Genomic DNA, 19,255 nt, shown 5'->3' with positions numbered 1-19,255 from the left:
AAAAAAAAAAAAAAAGAAAGCTCCTTGGTACCCACACCTGGCTTCTCCTGCAATCCAGCTGGCAGAAGTGTGTAGAGGGGGGAAGGAGGGTGGACAGAGCTTACCCCATTTGAGACCACCTTTGGGTTTACCACCCTGTCACATGCCACCCATCCCAGCCCTCTCCCCATCCCAGGACCTTGAAATGGGAAAGACCTTGGGTGATGGCAGATTTAAGTATTCCTGGCAGCCCTTGGAATAAAGGAGAGGAGGCTAGGAGCCTTGTTTTCTGTCAACAGTTGGGGTGCCTTAGTCCGATGCTAAAGTAAGCTGTGCACATAGAGGCAGCTGCCTGGGCAAACACATGGTCAGCATTTGCAAGGAGCCAGGCTCTTGCAAAAGACAAACTAATACGTCTGCCTTTTGCCTGCCTGGCACAACAAAGGAGAATGATTTTTGCCATCAGCAGTCTCCCTATCATGGAATCATTGCACAATTTAGTATGATTAATGGTTTCCATTTAGGAGGAGCTGAGGATGAAACAGTGGGGGAGTGATGGTACGGGGCTGGGGACGCTGGCAACTGCAATGAAGGGGAAAGGGAGAGCGAGCGAGCCGGTGCCTGCCGGCCACTCCTCTCTACCTTCACTTCCAGGCACGCTGGGGAAAAGACCATGGCTTTTGACCTCAATTTGCATCCACAGTCTGGAAGCCGCAAGCCTGCGGTCCTGCCATTCTCTCAGCTCTCCCAGTATGGGTTAGCAAGAAGCCACTTCCTCCCGGACTGCCCAAGGGAATGCCCTTCCCAGAGGCTCCTAACTAAAGGTTGGCTGAGAGTTGGCAAGGTGATGGGGCTGCATAGCCGGCCGAAGGGAGCAGAACTAACTACACCACTTCTTGGCATTTCTGATTGGCCACACGGGGATGCCACACGGGGAAGGAAGGGTCCCACCCTTGTGCAGGGAGGGCAGTGGTGGCCTCCAACATAGGCGGCTGTCTCTGGGGCACCCGGGCTGCTTTCCTGGAAGTTCTTTTCCACAGTGTAGCATCGTTCCTGTCCACGTGTGGAGGCACTGTTTCTTCTTGGATCTCATGCGGCTGCGGGCGAGCAGTGAGACAAAGGGTTCCAGAGCCAGACTTGCCGGTGCTGACAGAAACCAACCGGGAAAACAGAATTCAAGAGGGCCTGTGCGTTTTGAGCAAGAGACTTTGTAACTGAGGCCAGAAAGGGAGAGAACCGGTGATCTTGGCTGGGTCTAACTCGAATCCAGGCCCTTCTGGAGGTTTTGGAGTCTCTGCAAGGAAATCTATTATTTTCCATAAACTGTCTTAAGTGTCTCCCGGCCGCATTTCTGGCTGTGTTAAGGATCAAGCCACCAAGAACAGCTGTGAGCTGCAGCAATGGGCTTTGGCAGCGAAGAAGGAGCAAAAAACCCAAGTAGGACATTTCAGTTGACAGTAATGGCATTTTCCCTTCCTTGTCCAAACGATAAAAGATTCATGCTCCTAACTGCGACACTATAGCTGCCCCCATCACTTTATTCTGGGAGAGGAGGTTAGAGAAAACAGGCCTAGAGAGAGGGAGAGAGAGAAAGACGGATAGTAATTTCGTCACTAGCTAACAGAGACCGATTCGTGTAGAAGACCCCATCCATAGCAATACTTTTTAATCAGGACTGCTGTGTCTGGGCAAACAGCTTTTGTGGATTAGCTAGACTGGAGCCTGCCAGCATCTGTTGCAAGTTTAAAGGATGAAATACACAACTACAGAGAAAACAAACTGAAAAGAGTAATAAAGTCACACATTTCAATATTCAGCAACCATTAAGGGATTTAAATATTTGCTTGCTATTAAAGGCTTGCATTAGGCTCTTCCAACACCAGCTCTGGAAGACTGAAATATCAATTACGGATCAATTTTCCCCCTAAGTAAACACTAATGCAGGATAAACAGTATTAGAAGATGCAATCGTAACATTGCTGACTTCAGGATGGACTTCCTGCTGGTAACAGCAAGTTTAAGCCTGGTGATTAATTAACCTGAGAAGATAGCACTTAAGGAAGATTTAAGGCGGGCATGTCTGAAATATGAGCATGAGCCAGTGCATGTATGCAGGACAGCCGGAGAGGTCTCGGCCCAGGGCGTGGGTTGTTTTGCTCCTCAGTAGTGGTTCTGACTTCCCAGCCCACTATTTTAAAGGATTAGTCAAGTGGTGGTGGGTCATGGCGCAAACCTTTAATCCCAGCACGAGGGAGGCAGGAGATCTCTGTGAGTTGGAGGCCAGCCTGATCTACAAAGTGAGCTCTAGGAGAGCAAGGGCTACACAGAGAAACCCTGTCTTGAAAAAAACAAAACAAAAAAAAAAAAACCCAAAAAAAACCAAAAGCCAAACCAAATCAAAAAACAAACAAAAACCCCCAAACACTAAACAACAACAAAAACAAAAACCACCACCAAAGCATGTAGTTTCATATTGTACAAAAGAGGCCGGCTGCTGAGGATAGTTAAGACATTGAAAGCCTTAGATTCTTGTTATGTTAAGGTCTAGGCTTTGGGGTGCTCTCATTATCTTGCTGGCCACTCCCCTCTTCCTACCAGGTAAAGTGGTGTGGGGCCCATAGTCCCTGTCAGAGGCACACTTTAGCATTTTTATATGAGCACAAATAAAGGAAGGAGCTTATTTTGGACTTTTCTAACCTGTGGTACCTCATTCTGAAGGACCCTTATGATATATGACATTGTTACCTTACAGCTTTGCTCAGCCGTTACCCAAAAGGCCACCATCCCCCAAAGGAGGAACAAACACCAGGACTGGCGGGCCTCATGGACAGATGGACCCCAGGGCACTAAATGTGGGGTGGACAGGCACGTAACTTCGAGGCCTTACAGGAACCACCTAGGTGGGGATGGACTTGCAAAGTCAAAAATCAGGCAACCAGCCCTTGACTGCTGGTCTTTTAATGCTCGCCGAGAGTTTACTATGTCCCTGCTATGACCATGACAGAGGGGCTGTGAGCCTGTCTGGGCGATAGCAGAGAGCCTCTTCTCCCATCGCCTGTAGAGTTGGGGTCAGGCCATTTCAGCTGCATCTTAGTTTTTTTTTTTGTTTGTTTGTTTGTTTGTTTTGTTTTGTTTTGTTTTCTGTGCAAATATGGAATTCACTGAAGGAATCCGGCTGCCAGTTCTTCATGATTAAGTATTTGTGGCATCTTGGCGAAAAGATGTATTAGGAATCTGAGGCCCCATTTGTAATGCAACAGAAATGCCTCGTGGAAGGAGGGTCTTTCTACTTGTCATATGGGGATCACATGATTGCTTTAAGGCTCTGACAGACTCAAAGGAACAACTCTCCACAGCGCAAATCCACACTTTGAGAGTCACATTTCAAGCAGATAGGAGACAGTGAAAGACTGCACCAGTTAACACGTGGGTACCACCTGGGGGTTCCAGTTGGTGTATTTGGAGACCGCAACCAGGCCAAACATTTTTGAGAACCCTCTGGGGGAAGCGAGGACAGTTTTGGTGCTACCCTAAGAGGCACACAGGAAACTTAACAAGCACCTACTAACTTGCTACTTCTGCATCTTCTCATTTGCAAGCCCTACTGTGCTTTCATGGCCAAGCTGCCACCTTGTGGCCATCTCAGTTCACCAGACCACCAGGCTCTCTGCTCTGTGTGTTAAGGATGAATCTGCAGCCTCCTGCTATAGGCGAGGAGATGGGTGAGGACATTGCACATACAGCATGGCATGTGGCTCAGAACAGCTACAATAAGTACCCTGAGGACTCATGATGAGGAAATCCTTCAATATTCAATGGAAAAATTCACAAAGGCATGAGTCCACACAGACAGTTCTCTTGGAGGAGTAGCCAGTTCTTAAAGTCACAGGCCACCTTGTCCTCTAAATCAACATTACAGTCTAATGAACATGTAATGTGTGCTTACTTCCTGTCTGCAACCTTACTGCCTAAGCACCAGTTTCTTATCTTTTTGGTGGAGTTGAAGATCGAACTCTAGGTCCACTGCATGCTAAGCACAGGCCTTACCATTGAGCTATACCCTAGCCCATGGTGTGTACCTTCTTTCTCTTTCTTTCCTAATGGTCTAGAGGTTATAACGAATTCTACCTTACCCAGCAGAAGACAAAGAGCAGGTGCACTGGGCAACATTCCTGAGGCTTCCCAGCTAGGAAAGATGGGGCAATTATTGAAACTCAAGGCTGGTCCACTCTAGCCCTTGATCTTGAGTGCTGTCCTAAAATGCCCTTGTAGGCAATTTAGATATGGTAGACCATCTTCCCCGTTGTTTTTTGCCTTTTGGCAGAAGTTGAGAGAGGCCAGTAAACGCCCAAAGCTTTTTCCTAGACTCTGAAGACCGCCACAAGATGGATCCCATCCACAGAGCACCTTACTCCTCACATCTACTTGCTGGCTAGGTTCACTGCCCCATGTGGCTGACTCACTTTTCTCCTCTCCTGACCTTGGAAACCCGCCAAGCTCCCAGCTCTTCCCATTGAGCTGGCTTCTGCTCATTCCCCACCTGCACCCAGCTTTACATGGCGCATGGCACTCACAAATGAGGTCACTTCACTGGTGTAACCAGCACCTTAGCCTCTAGTGATCATGTACACTTGTCTGTGTCCCCCACAATGTCCATGTGCCAGACACTCAATGACGGCAAGATTGCTTCTGTTGGTGCTGTTTTGCTCAGCGACAGACAGACCATGATGGAAGAAACCGAAGTCTTTTCTGGAGCTTACCTTGTCTCTCCCTGCCAAATCTTCCTGGTTACCTCACTGAGACAGAGGGGGAACCCAAGGAGAGGTGGGTGAAGTGAGAAAGGGCACTTTGGGGCGGTCAGACTTCTGCTCATGGATTTCTGCTCAAGTTTGGTCCTTGCTAACTTCGCCTGCAAGGCAAGGACGTTGATACCATGCTGCGGAATCTCACAGTCCACCTGGGCCCGGAAGTCTCCAAAACCTAAATGGTAAGTGAGAATAACCCACAGGCAGCCAAACTGTTAGCCCTCAGCAGCTCACCTCTTCATTTTTGTGAAAGGAGAGAGAGAGAGAAATTTAGAAGGAAGAAGGCAGTATGAATTGTTAAGACATGGAATCCCAAAGGAAGAGACGGTGGAGCAGGCAACACAGGAAATTCGGTGGGTGAGAGGGGGAGGGGAGTGGTGGACACGTCCACGGGAGGTGCCATCATGGCAGCCGCATGTACACCTGCACAAATCACTGCGCCCACTGAAGGTGACTCCTTTCGGCCAAGCACCGGACTCCCCTGTCTACTGTGAGGGGAGAAGAGGACAGGACAAGGATGAATAGACAAGAGAGACAAGCCCAGCTGGCAGCTGCTTCCCAGCAACCTACTGCCAGTGTTCTGGGCCCCCACACAAGGTCCTAGGAGAGGAAGCTGGGACCAGAGGCCGGGTGTTGTAAGAATCCAGAAAGAGATTTAAAGGATCACTTGTAACATTAATTTTTTTTATTAAGAAGACAGATATTTTATAGTACTTCTTTTTTTTTCTTTTTTTCTTTTTGTAAAAATGGTATACATGAACCGATACAAAATGCGAATGGGAACACACGGATGTGGAGTTTCTTACACTGTAACATGGTCCTTGTACACCTTAGAAACAGAACTGGCCTAGAGGGAAAAACAAGACGTCCTTGTGACTAAAGAACAAGCTTATTTGGCATCAATTATACATCCTTCATTATTTTATATTCCTTTAAAAAAACACAAAAAAAACCAAGTTTGTTCTTTCTTCACTCTAAAAAAAGTGATCAACCTGTACAAAGTAATACTCAACAATACATTTCAAACAGTGCACTGTATACTTAAGAAAAATACGTAAACCAATATACAACTAAAATCCGTAATTTCCTGTTTTTGCTTTGTTTTATTATAATTATAATTATTATTTATTATTTTTTCCAATGTGTGGGGCCTACACTTTGCAATCTACCTGAGACGGAAAAACACCAATCGAAACACAGGAACCTGAGACATGTCAACACTGTAAGTCATCAAGTCACATCAGAACACTGCACTACTGTACACTTGTCAAAACAGAAAGATGGGCGGTCCCGAAAATGAGATGCCAATTCTGTGAACAATGGTAGTTTTTTTGTTTGTTTGTTAGTTTTTTGTTTTTTTGTATTTTTTTGTATTTTTTTTTTTTCTAAAAAGAACAGCTGAAAAACCCTTTCAACGACATGCTAACTGGTTCTCACCCTTTGATATGGTCACACTATGTTCAGGATGGGTGCTAAGGGCTCGGAATAGATGCACATTATAAAATTCTTGAAAAAGGGATGTTCCTTGTGGCTTTTTGTCTTGGTTAAGTGCCTAGGGACAGGAGAGGGAGTCAACAAAACACTGCTCAATAATGAGTTTTCCTTTACATACCAGTCCGTTCCCAAAAGGCCCCCATATTGCAATAGTTCTATCAGAAGTGAAAATAAAGACAAGAAAAAGAAATACGCTTTCAAATAACAGAGTCGACACTTTTTCCCCTTAAATAAATCAGCGTAAGTTTTCCACATAATGTAACAATAGTAAAAATGCACCTTGCAAAATCCAAAAGTACTGACTGAAAATGTTATATAATATATATTTATATATTTATATATATAGATAGATCTATCTTTTCTGATGCCACCTTTCCATAAGGGATTGTTATTTGGAGTCTGGAGCCTACCAACACATAGGGTAAGAGTTTAGGTTTTCGTCCTTCAGAACTACTTCTGGATTTCCTCAACACATCAGCGGCAAAGCCCTACTTAGCTCTAAAGAATGGAAATGGTAACTGGACTCTCTCCCCAGGCTCCAGTCTAAGATATGTTCAAGGTAACTTAGTTTAGTAGCTATGCGCTATGGCTGCCATCATGCGAGATGAGGAATTTTTGGCAGATGGTTCTTAAGGCTGAGGAAAGAGGCCAAGGCTAGTGTAGGAAAGGTAGAAAGATAAAAACACTCACATTTGAGTTTTGATTAAGTAACTGAAAGTCTCTACAGGCTGCTTCTCCACCTTGGCTCTGACCTTTCAAGAACAATACCGGCCCTTCTTTTGTACCTCCTGCCTTTGTCTAGCCAAATCTGAAGGAATTCGAGCTGCTCAGGGATTGGAGTTGGAAGCCCCAGCAGGACAGTGTCTGTAATATACAGTACATGCAGGCCACATCTACTGCCCTCTTAAGTAAGCACAAAGGAAAACAAAAACAAAAACCAACAAAAACCCCAAACAAAAACCTGCCCCCTTCCGTCACTCACACAACACTCGGACTTGCTCTCTCCTGCACATCAATGAGCAGTAAGGCCAATTGGGAAAGGTGGATGGAGTTGTTTGGAGCAGAAACAACCAGAGCAGGACTGCTTTATCCCCTTCCTGCTTCCCCTCCTGGGGCAACTCAAATTTGTCCACTGACATCAAATGGACAGACCTCACCTGTTGGTCTGTTTAGGGCATTGAGGAAGAAGGAGACTTTCCACCCCAAATCTTTCTGCACAGCGTGGGGTAATCTATACTGAGCCGCCTACAGATACAGAATTAAAGACAGATTCAATCTCATTGCGACACACCTCACTTGCAGATAACCCTGTACAGTAATGAAGATCCACAGCAAACAACAGTTTCGGAGTCACAGTCTACTTTTCTAGTCTTCACTGCTCTAAGTATTGAAACATGGGCAGCAGCAAAGAGTTTTCACTGTTTTTTTTTTTTTTCTTTTTTTTTCTTTTTTTTTCTCACCCAAATCTTTACGACAACAGAGAAGAATGCATCATGGAGACACTAAATTCTGAACTATGAAATCTAAACTGTGCTGGTTTTCCTTTTATGCAACTGAATTTGGAACAGAAAGCAGTCACAGTCAACACAAAAACAAACAACGAAAGCAGAAATCGACAACAATGGGGAAGTCTTAGGAATCCCAGCAGGTCAATTCCAAAAAAGGGGAGGTTTTGGGAAGAAAAAAAAATTGATTTTGGAAAAAAAAAAAGCATAAAAAGGGAAAGGGGGAGAGAAACATGACAAACAAATGAAAAACAAGGCACAGAATTCTCTGCAATCTACCAAAACCCAAGTTTGACTTGGTAGGAAGAAATAAAAATTAAAAAACCAAAACCCAAACCAAATTAAAACCAGATAAAAAGAGGTGTCAAACAGCAGAGCGTACTTTTCAAAGACCATTTTTTTCTCTTTGTTTTTACATAGCAAATCCCAAGCCTTCCCAGTCTCGCATCTTTCCACCCACTCATAAAAAACACACGAGCTTCTTGCAAGTTCCAGTATCACTGTCTCTTTATCGTCTAAACGGGCCAGTTGGACACCTCATTGGGACAAAAAGGCTGCTCTAGATGAAGTACTCTTTCTTTTCTTCCGAGTTGTTCTGTCCTCCTTCTGCATTGATTATAGCTGTGTCTGCGTCTGCTGCGTCATCGGCTCCTTTGGCTTCATGAGTGAAGTATGTACCTGAAAGATGAAGGGGTAAAGCACTGTGACTCTCTGATGGCCTCTGGGTGAAGAGGTACAGAGATGGCAAGTTGCTTTATGGCCATCATCAGCCGAAGTGGTGTGCAGGCAGCAGAGGGGAAAAAAAAGCAATTGGAAGAAGAGAGCGAGGTGGGTGAGACAGATGGGGATCCGGGGCTCCAAAGGTACCACTCCAACTGAGCCGCTGCGATGCAATTCAGCAAAGGAGGCATTAGAGAGCAGTGATTATGACCAGAGAAGAAGACAGAGGCGGGGCTCAAATGCAGAGAGCTGGAGAGCTGCTGACTAACGCACAGACAGTGAACACCAAAGACCGATGACCAGAGATGTTCGCACATGGGTAAAGACCAAAGCAAGGAAGAGCAATTAGCCAATAAATGAATTAGGGCCCCAGTGATGCTTCTACTGCCATCTTGAATCAGTTACTCCAATCATAGTCTTCCTGGCTTCATGGATTGCTATTGGCTACCCACAGGTGAAACTGTCTTGGACTTATATAAGGGTGGTTTCTCTACACCTTCCATTTCAGAGTAGGGCACCAGATAGAGACATAATTTGACATTGTAAAAACTACAACTGAGGCTTCGGCTCTGTCTTCATGACCAAGGGATTCTTTCTCACCATGTGATTGGAGCCTGGACCCGGATTCATGGATTTGCTAATTGGCACAGCCACTTTATAATGACAATAGACAGAACATTAACCAAGTTGGTGACATTTCTATCACCAAATCCCAAGGGTTTACATGGAGGAAGACAAGACTTCACCTCAAAATAGCAGGCAGGTAGAACTCCAGCTGCCTGGTACAATCTGATAGCCTTCTTCCCATTACCTTCTACTCTAAAGATTCTGATACTCCAAAAAGCCTGAGACATTTTGCTGAATTTTCAGATTTTAAAGTGATAAGCTGAGCAAGCAGGTGGTCAAACGCTTCCTTCCGAGTCCTCTCTCTTGCGGAGACATGCTAACCCTGTCCTCTGATCCTCCACAGATGCTGTGCACACTCTGGTTGGTTCCCTGGCTTTACCTTCCCAACTCTACCAAGTTAAGCACTCTTAAGTTGGAGGTTCTGGGCCACACAGCTCCAAGAGTCCTCAGGTGTTCTGTGCTCCAGACAGACACTTCTGGATCCTAAAGTCTGTTGTTAAGCACCCTGGACCTCCACTGCTGGGCTCCTGGGACCTTCCCCAAACCCAAGTCACAATCAAGCAGTATGCAAGCACCCACAAAACCCCCAAAGCTCATTGAACAGTGCTTGAGAAAAACAACTGAGAAAGACAAGGGCCGACAAAGAAAAGGAAGACTAAATTACCAGGAGGGGAGAAGAGGCTCAGAGCAGCATGAGGCAGAGAGGAAGAGCATTGGCAAAGATGATTGCCCATCCAGTCTGCACAGTTGGTAAGTGTGATGATTAATGGCAATTTAAATCAATTGCCCTGATAATTTAAAAAATACATATTTATGTGGCTTTTAACGCAAAGGATTTTTTTTCTTTTTCCTTTTCTTTTTCTTTTTTTTAAACCTGGGCACATCACATTAAGAGGAAATATTCTGGCATGGGGACCAGCTTACTCGGAGTTCAGAGTCAGCGCACTGGTCCTCCTGTCTCCAGGGAAATGAGCAGGTTGTGGATGTTTGCCATGCACACAATCATCCAGGGTGCAGGCCACTCATCACACCAGCCCCTACCTTATTATTTTGACTCTATCCCCAAATGTAGGCTGGGGAACAGCAGACCTGTACAGCTTTATATTTATTGGGAATCCAAATCTCTTCATGCAGTCTTCAGCAACTTTTGCTAAGGTTTCTCACCCACCCAACCACGCTTCTTCCCATTTCAGGAAACATATATGCTGGGTCATCCTTTACAGCAAGCTGCCTACTAATGACAACAGTGAGGTCCCCCAATTCCAGGGCTGTGGCGACATGTTGCTCCAGCCTGCCAAAGCACCTTGCTTACCTTTATGTCTGGCAAAGTAGCGGCCCAGAATGATGAGCAAGCAAAGCATGGCAAACACCACCACTGCCACGACGCCGCCAATCACTGCGTGGTCCACTGCCCCAATGGCGCCCTCTTCCCCTGCTCGAGAATCTGTGGAAACCAGAAGAGGAACTGGGGTGTAGAACTCATTACAAGACACCAGGAGCCCCAGGGACACTGCCTCCAGGGTCAGAAGGTCACCTTCTTTTTTAATGGAGGAGTCAGCGAGAACAAACCAGATGAATCAAGTTACATAGAGGGAACAGACTGACCTGTCCAGTGCTGAATTGATCTGTTCTCCCCACAAGGCAATTTCATTAGAGGCAGCAGAGGAGTGCTACTGTGTGTGTGTGTGTGTGTGTGTGTGTGTGTGTGTGTGTGTGTGTGTGTGTGTGCGCGCGCGCGGTGTGGGTGGGTGGATCCTGCCTGCTCTCACCTATTCTTAGCACTCACTATACAGGCTATCAGAAGAATGGGGTGTGGGGGGGGGCAGGCCCCATAGCTCACTCATAGGGAAACACACATAGGGAAGCAAGGCTGTGTAGAGGTAAAACCAGGCTTATGAGACTAAAGACATATGACATGCTTGCCACATTTACAAGATGTGAGGAGGGGCAAGTCTCAATTTAAAACCAAAAGCCTGATTCAAAGAGAGAGGAGAAGAGGGAGAGAGAGAGAGAGAGGGAGAGAGAAAACGTTAAGACAGGAAAGAATACTTGTCCATCGCCACAGACGGTTTTGACGTTATTTATTTAACACCTTGAAATGCAATTAGTTTTCTCTTATAAGCCTCGCTCCCTCAGGATGTCCCTTTTTGAGCTTTTGGCTGGGGAACAACTTCAGAATGAACCCGGAATGAGCTATGGCGATACGAATGGATGTATGGCAGGGTAAACAATTTTAATTTAGGAATGTGGCTCCATCACCCCTTGCTGAAATCCTAATGGCACCCGAGATTTATAACATAGTAAAAAACAATTATTCTCCCGTTGATTAATACATTAACATTTTGGAGTGGAAGCTAAACCATTGTCTTTTTTTTTTTTTCTTTTTATTGAGTCAAGTACGACACCTCCATTAAAATGATTTACTGGCTGTACCTTACAATTTAAGCACAGCAGCAACAGAAACGGTAAAAATCTTTTAACTTTACATGATTTGTGAAGTCATATGTGAAGGATTTACCATTTAAATCTTTCAGTACATGAAGCACATGGCCTATAAATCTGCCCCCCTTGTAGTTGCTGGATGCCTAAGAGAAATGCATTTCACCGGGAAGACCGAGTGCAAATTCAAGTCAATTTCTAAGAAAGATTTATCTCTGTCTCTCTCCAAAGAACAGAGCAAATCTCTGAAGCCTCCACCTCTAATAATATTTGAAGTTTATCGATCAAGTGTACAGATCCGTGACAGCTAAAGGTAATGGTACTCTTTTGAGCTGAAACCTGATACAACGCTTTCAGCGGGAGGGCAGGGCTTACACTTTCTATCGATATTTCCAATTCTGCTTAGAGACTAGGCACTGAAGGATGTGGGGAAATAACTCGTGACTAAGGCTTCCATGGAAAGAGCTTTAATTAAAAGGGCTTCAATTAGAACGTAGAGTATTTAAAGTGTTCCATGGAGTTAGCTTGGGAAGGACTACAGAATAACTCAAACCCCAAACCCCAACAGAAATGCCAAGTCAGAGGCAGCGGCAGGTCGCCTGGACAACAGGATGATGGGAGTTTAATTGGAGGATGGAGATGGGTTGGAGGCAGAGTGCTGCAGCCAATTAGTCTACTTGGTGATGAGTAAGCCCCTCCAGCAATGTGTTTAATAAGCTCCACTTGAAATGTAGTGGAGAGGAATCCCCTGCCTCAGCCCAAGTGCTGCTGACTGCAGACAATTCGGCTCCCGGACAATTCAGCTCCCGTTGTCCTGGAAGTCCTTTCCACGGGCCGACTGGGGGCACCGAAACTTTGTCGTCTTTTAGGAAACAGCTTGTTGATGGGAAGTACTGTTTGTGGGATGTGCATTAATTGTTCTTCAGAGACAAAACACCTGCCACAAATAACTGCTTGGTTTGGTTCCGATTTTGAGGATATAGTCCATCGTGGCAGGGAAGGAATGGTGACAGGACCGAGTGGGGCAGCTGGTCACACGGCATCCCAGTCAGAAGCAGTTTTGCTTTTTTTAAAAAATTGGTCTAAAATCATGGAATGGTGCCATCCACATTTAGGATTGGGCTTCTCTCTTCAGTTAAACCTTTCTGGAGATATCATCAGACACACCCACGAGTGTGTTTCCATGGTGATCCTAAAAGCAGTCAAGCTGATAATGAAGCGTACCATCACAGGGTGGTGCTGGATTCTGGTGCTTGCTGGAGGACCACACTTTACATTGTGGAGACACACCTCACTGCAAATACTCAAATGTTCTCACAGGGACCAAGTAATAGTAAAACTTGTTAGTTGTGTTTGAATGATATCAACTAATCTTTAGTTGCCATGGGCTTCAAACTGAATGTTTGACTTTATTGCAATAAACTCCATGTGTCTTAGATTGGGGACCAAGTGATACAGATGCGGTGAAAGAGTTACATGAGGCAAGGGAGGGGGGAGGTGCCACTTTGGTACTGCTGAAAGCAGATGTAAGTTTCTAGAAGCTGTTGAAAGACACAGTCCCTACCCATCTGGAGGCAGGCAACTCTTGTCCACTATTAAGACTAATTACTCCAATTTCAGGCACAAAACAGACCAAGAGACGTGCTGGTATGTTTGTGCTTAGGTGTGGGGAGGAGGAGAAAAAAAAAAAAAAAGAAAATTAAGACAGGAAGAAGCAAAACCCTCTCAAAACAAGGTTAAAAAACAAACAGGAAAGCCCGTCGTCATGGGATTCCTTACTTAAGCCCAACTATTCAGTTGACCTCTGCTCTCCAAATGTGCTTAGTCTAGCTATTTCCCCCTGGACTTAGCCTACACTACACACCTACGTTTTAGTTCTTTCGCACCCTCAAGGACACACACCCTTTGCAGCTATTGATAAGCACAATCTCTCTAGCTACCTTCTGGTACTCACTGGGATCCGAAAGTTTACTACTGCTAGTTAATCACCAAGACACTTTTCCCGCCTTCAATGATGGCAGATGGACACAGAAGGTAACTGATGTTTAATTTACAGGGAACACTGCTGGTTATGAGCTCATGGCCGCCTCTCCCCACCTCTCCTCCACCCTGCTCCCATCCCTGGTTGACCATGGGAGGCACTAACAGAGCTGTGACTGTTCCTAAGTGCCTGTCATGGCCCAGCCTCCCCTGTGGAGAGCAATTCTTTCTCATTCATCTCTTCTGTTTCCTCATGGGCTGGGAGGCAGTTCCAATTGTGCTGTGGATTGTCTCAAAGTGCCAGGGGTGATGCTGGCTGTCTGCCATCTGGTAAGGACTACCTGCACCTGCAGCTGATGCCTCAATGGTCACAAGAAGTAACATGCATTGCCACCCGGATGCATTTGGCTGTCAGAGTCGGATCAAAATGGGAGTCTGTGTGCAATACAGATGACCCACAGGTGGATCTACGGCAATGTCCGCCAGCCTCCATCTCTCCTATCTTGCACAAGAGGTGAGAATTCAGACTAGTTGTTGAGGAATTACTAAGTGGAGAGGTCATGGCTGTCACCATCATCTGAAGGTCTTGCTCCTTTGAGGGAGGAGATGCATTCACATGGGTCCCGCCCCATTTGTTGCTGGTTTTCCTGGGAACACCTCTCCGGATTTCTTCCTCCCTTTTGTAGACAGACACTGGAGGCAATTCTCCAGCCGCTGCAGCTTCTCAAGCAAAAAGAGGTGAGGGTGCAGAGGTCTTCAAAAGGAGTCCAGTCTTCAGGTAAAGGAAAGCCTCTTGTACAGTCACAGGTGTTAGTGTCTACTTTGGGATAAAGCTGTGCCCTTGCTATACTGGGGAGGAATGTCAAGCACATGTTTGGTACATGCATGTAAAAGTCATTCCAGTTTTCGATAACCATGGTCTGTCTGTAGTTAACCTCATCCAAATAACTTCATACACATACTCAGGCGAATGAGTGAGCTGGCTAAGTCTAACTTAGACAACACTGAATACTGAGTGTAACAACACTATCGTGGCATAAACCCTGGTCTGCCTCCCCCCCCCCCCCCCATGCTGCACCATTTTATAACTCCAAATGAGTAATATATTTTATAACTCCAAATGAGTAATATACATCACGAGCAGGTTAGAGTTGGGAGTTAGCTTTCTTTTGACAAAAAAAGCTGAAACAACTTGGCTCCAAGTGAGATTTATAAGTCCCTTGCAGAATGTCAAGTTGGCAAAAAAAAAAAAAAAAAAAAAAAAAAAAAAAAAAAAAAAGAAAAAAAAAGAAAAGAAAAAAGAAACAACAACGAAAACGGAAAACCCCATGTCATAGCTTCAACTACCCTGGCGGTGATTTTAGCATCTCAGAAATCTCAGAATAACGACAACAATAAAAGAATTAACAACAACAATAAAAAAGAATTAACAACAACAACAACAAACTACTTTCACCAAGTTCCTGGAATGTCCCAAATTGCTCAGGGCAGTTGATCTGGCCGTCCTCCGCCTCAAGGGCAATGTGAATGGGCTAATTCTGCAGGCTGGACTGGCTTTTAGTCCCTCTCCACCCCTCTGTGGCCCTCTCCTTTTCACTTGCATTCACTCCTTAAACACTACGAAAGTGGAGCACTTCCTTCACAAAGCATTCCCTTAGCTCCGCTGCCTGTTTGGCGCAGGCATCTGTAAGGGGCCCTGGTTCCTATGGCTACTTTACCACCTGGCAGGAGAAGTGCCATACGAACTGCCAGGAGAATGTCATGATCGTGGATCTGTCATAAGTCTTGCTGGCTGTGTTGCCAAAGCAGGATCCATGGGTAACCAGGGAATGGCTAGGATGTCCTTGACAGGCTCCTGGCAAGGAAGGACTTTGGCAGAGGGACTCATGGAGCAGAACCCTCACTGCCACTGCAGGCTGCCTATCTGGAAACCGAGGCTGCAGGATCTCAAGTCAGTCTTCTTGCCAAAGGATGCAGAGCTCTGTGCTTTGGAGAAGGTGGAGTGTGAAACATGTAGCATCAGGGGTGATGGCCTTAACTACACTGTGGTACCCTCATATCTCGGGCTTCCTTGGTGCAGGCTAGATATTGCTCCAGCACCCACCAGTCTATTCTGAGGCTAAAAAGTGCCTTGGGTCTCATTTAAATTGGGGGAATCTAGGTCTCCCATTCCCATAGGGGCCTCTCCTGCCCAGGGATGAATGAAGCTGAGGCCGACATTTTGCAATAGCTTTGTCACTTGGTGCAGCTGAGGTCTTGCTGGACAAGTCAGTTTAATTAAAAACTCTCAGAACTGGTGTTTATGATGGAAATGCTGCCTCCAGCTTCCTAGAGCTGGCCGGATTAGTCTATCTCAGAAAAGGCTTAATGACTGTGATGTCACTTGCTACTTCTTGCTAAGGAGGAGAGAGGGGGGAGGCGGTACACATTCCAGACCTGAAGAAAAACAAAACAAAACACCAAACAGGAGCACACACATACACACACACACACACACGCACGCACGCACGCACGCACGCACGCACGCACGCACGCGCACGCACACACCAGCTGTGTCATCTGAAAGGTGTAGCTACCTGTTTTCATCACCTATGGTAGCTCTCTTCGAGGGCAACCAAGCTAAGCATGTGCTTTAAGAGCACAGCTTTATTACTGGAGGGGAAACACTGAGTGGCAAGCGCTGACAAAACGCCACGTTGTTTGCTAATCCTAATATGTTATTCTTCTTTTAAGATTTGCTTTTCTCAGCACCAATTCAATTATAGATGCTACAAATCCTTCTGACATTTAATTCCCTCTTGTCAGAGAGTAGTAAATGTATACAGTACATGCACGGCTTTCCCATTAAGATGTTAATATATATTGGAGCACACTAGCCTTTATGCAGCATAACCTTTCCTTTCTGTCTTCTCAAAGAAAGGAAGGGAAGGAATCAACATAAGGCAAGAAAGTCATGAAGATTCCCACACAGCATGCCAGGGGCCAGTGTCAGCCATCAGCTGCATCCCATTCTAGCAACATCATGCTGCTATTCTGACATTTGGGGGCTGTGCAAGGCCACTGCAAGGCAAACTGCAGTAGTCATCCTCAGTGTGCACCCGGGAGCTCAGCATATGCTCATTTAAACGACAACTCTGCACAGACAGTGGCTGTTCACCATCACTGTCAGTGATCAGGGCTCTCCCTGCCTGTCACGACCAAGGCACAGAGGACCAGTTAGGATCTCATCAGCATGGACAGTGGGAAAGTGCACCAGACTTGCCATCAGACCTGGGCCAGAAGCTGAACTTCAGTTCTTTCCTGTGTAACTTGAGGCAGGTCAGTCACCTACTCAGAGGCATTGGCCCCAATGATATTCTGCCAGAGTTGCTGTCAGGGGCCAGAGCACGGCTGTACACAAAAGTGCCTGTCTGGCTTAGGGCTCGACATGTCATTAGGACTCAGTGTCTGCTGAGCCTCAGTCTGTTTTATGAAGATCCCAGGAGGATCTGCTTGGCTCTTATCACTGACCCTAGGTCAATATTTGTCAGCTCTTTAGGGGCAATGGTGATCAAGCTTTCATTTCACTTATACAGAATGGACTGGAGCCGTCTCCATTGGCTTCACTGTTCTCTATGGTGAGGAGGGAAGCACCGGGCCATTGGATGCACATTATGAGTCAGGAACACCATCTGATGATTGTAATGTTAAATATTCTGCAGCTGAAGATTAGGATAAGTCTTTTAAAATGTTGTTTTCTTTCCCTTTTCCAGTCACATGGTTTAGTTAATTCAACCATCAGCAGAGATGACTCATGAAACAGGATGTCAGGCATTTAGCATCTTCAGAGACCCCTGCCCTGCTCATCTTGTAACAGGGCCCCTGGCAGTGGGTGACTTTTCTATTTCAAGCACTGGGGAGGCACCGAGGACGATACTGGAGTTTTCCTTATAGGAACCTGGTAAAGAGGACAGACTGTAGTGTTTCCAGACAGGCACCCCCACTAGAATCTGTCTCTATAGGTAGATGCTTCAGTGGGCCTCAGGCATTTGGAGGTGTGAGAAGGATGGAATCATGAATATGGTGAAGTTACCCCAAAGCAGTGTCCAACCTGTGGAACTGGAATCCACACTTCACACTGTGGCTAACAGCTTTCCAGTCTGAAAATAAGTGTCTGTTTGGTGGTGGCCACCTTCCTCTCCATGGTGAAAACAGTAGCATGTTGGATTATGGGAAAGATCCGCACTAGGGAGACATCCAGAACCCTGTTTGTGGGAATGTCACTGACCATGGGCTCCATGAGAGTTCTCAATGCACTGATTCACACTAAACTCAAGATCCTTCTGCTTCAGCCCCCGAGCTCTGAGGCCACAGGTACATACCACAGAGGACAACTTTCAAAGAAGGAAACATCTGTGTCTTAACCCTTCTCAAGCATTACTTTACAGTGGCATTTAGGGCCACCTCTGGGGGAACTAATTCCATCATTTTGGGGTCTCCATGGAGCAGTGGCACTGAAAACATCAGAGCAGAGCATGGGTGGATCTCCTCTGAGTGGGGAGGCACTGACTTAATGATTAGGATAACCTCTCAGTCAGGTAAGCACACAGCTGTGTCTGACAGGCCACTCAGAGCTCAGCTTTCCCCTGCACCTTCCCTGACGGCCACCCCAAAGTGAAAAGCGCCAATAGCAATTGTAAGCTCAAGAGACTCTGAAGTAAAGGAAGCCGTGGAGTTCTCAGAGGCTGGAAACCCTCAACCAAAGGGCTCCATTTCTTTCTGCAGGCAGAAGGAGCATGTTTAAATTCTGTCCACATAAACTGTCTGGATCTCCTATGGGTGCCTCCTTCCTTCACTTGTCAGTTAATAGCCCTTCTTTTACTGACCTGCAGGAACTTCAAGAGCACCCCCACAGCTGTTGGCTTATTTTCATCCAGCAGGACTTCCCAGCCCTGGTCTCTGGTGCACTTTTCTAAACTGGCCTCTACTTCCTCCTGTCTTAGTCCTTCATCTGCAGCTACTTGGATTAATTTCCCATAGTCATGATCAGTTTGGGTATCTATCCAGTCTGTGTTCCCTACTGGAAAGTTATTATGGGGTGGCAGGGTTAGCCTGTGAAATCCAAGGCTGGTTCAAGTCCTATTGGGCCTTATTCACTCACCACTGTGTCTTAGGGGCTAGCCCATAGCCAAGTGCATGGAGCTCAAATACTTCTGTAGAATAAAAATTAGGCAATATATCCTTAGTGCTAATACTTTAAATTACTTAGCACATGTGAGGCCCTAAAGTCAATCTGTAGGATTGCAAAACAGAACAAATGTATATGAAAGAACTTTCTAAGCTGTAGAGTATATTAATACAAGCTAAATGATAACACAACCTAAGATTCATGGCCATATCTTAACTCCCTCTCTCTTTGTAGCTTTTCTTTTTCAACATATTATCTATCAAGGAAATTAAAGAGCCTGTTTGCCAAATCAGGGTCACACTTCATGTGGTGCTAACTGAAGAGTTCCTCCAAAGGCAGTGGCTACTGAGTGAGTGTGCCTGTGCTAGAGCACGTATGTGTGAATGTGTTCACCCGTGTGGTGGACGGATGTGTGCAGGAGCAAGTCCCACATATTACCTCTTGCCTGAGAACTCCTGGATACAGAAGCCTAGGATGTAAGCCCAGTTTGCCTCTGCAATCCACCAAGGGAGCCAAGAGCTGGTTCACCAGGATCTCTC

General features: G+C 45.8%; 1 protein-coding gene across 6 annotated transcripts in view; it reads right to left on the bottom strand.

The window, feature by feature from the left end:
- Positions 1-25: 25 nt before the first annotated feature.
- Positions 26-19,255, bottom strand: part of Cadm1 (cell adhesion molecule 1) — a 332,446-nt gene continuing 313,216 nt past the window's right edge. For 5 of the 6 annotated variants that reach the window (XM_036194060.1, XM_036194062.1, XM_036194061.1 and 2 more), the window contains 2 exons: positions 10,443-10,574; positions 6,148-8,461 (listed from right to left, as the gene is read on the bottom strand). In XM_036194060.1, coding sequence (XP_036049953.1) covers positions 8,343-8,461; positions 10,443-10,574 — 251 coding nt within the window. In that variant the 3' untranslated portion in view covers positions 6,148-8,342. Of the gene's footprint in view, positions 1,550-6,147; positions 8,462-10,442; positions 10,575-19,255 lie in introns of those variants that run through there. The other variant, XM_036194063.1, reaches the window with a different exon arrangement.

Source organism: Onychomys torridus, chromosome 7, assembly GCF_903995425.1.
Source record: "Onychomys torridus chromosome 7, mOncTor1.1, whole genome shotgun sequence".
Taxonomy (NCBI): Eukaryota; Metazoa; Chordata; class Mammalia; order Rodentia; family Cricetidae; genus Onychomys; species Onychomys torridus.
The sequence above is the reverse complement of the archived record's forward strand: the minus strand, read 5'-3'. Positions and strand labels throughout refer to the sequence as shown.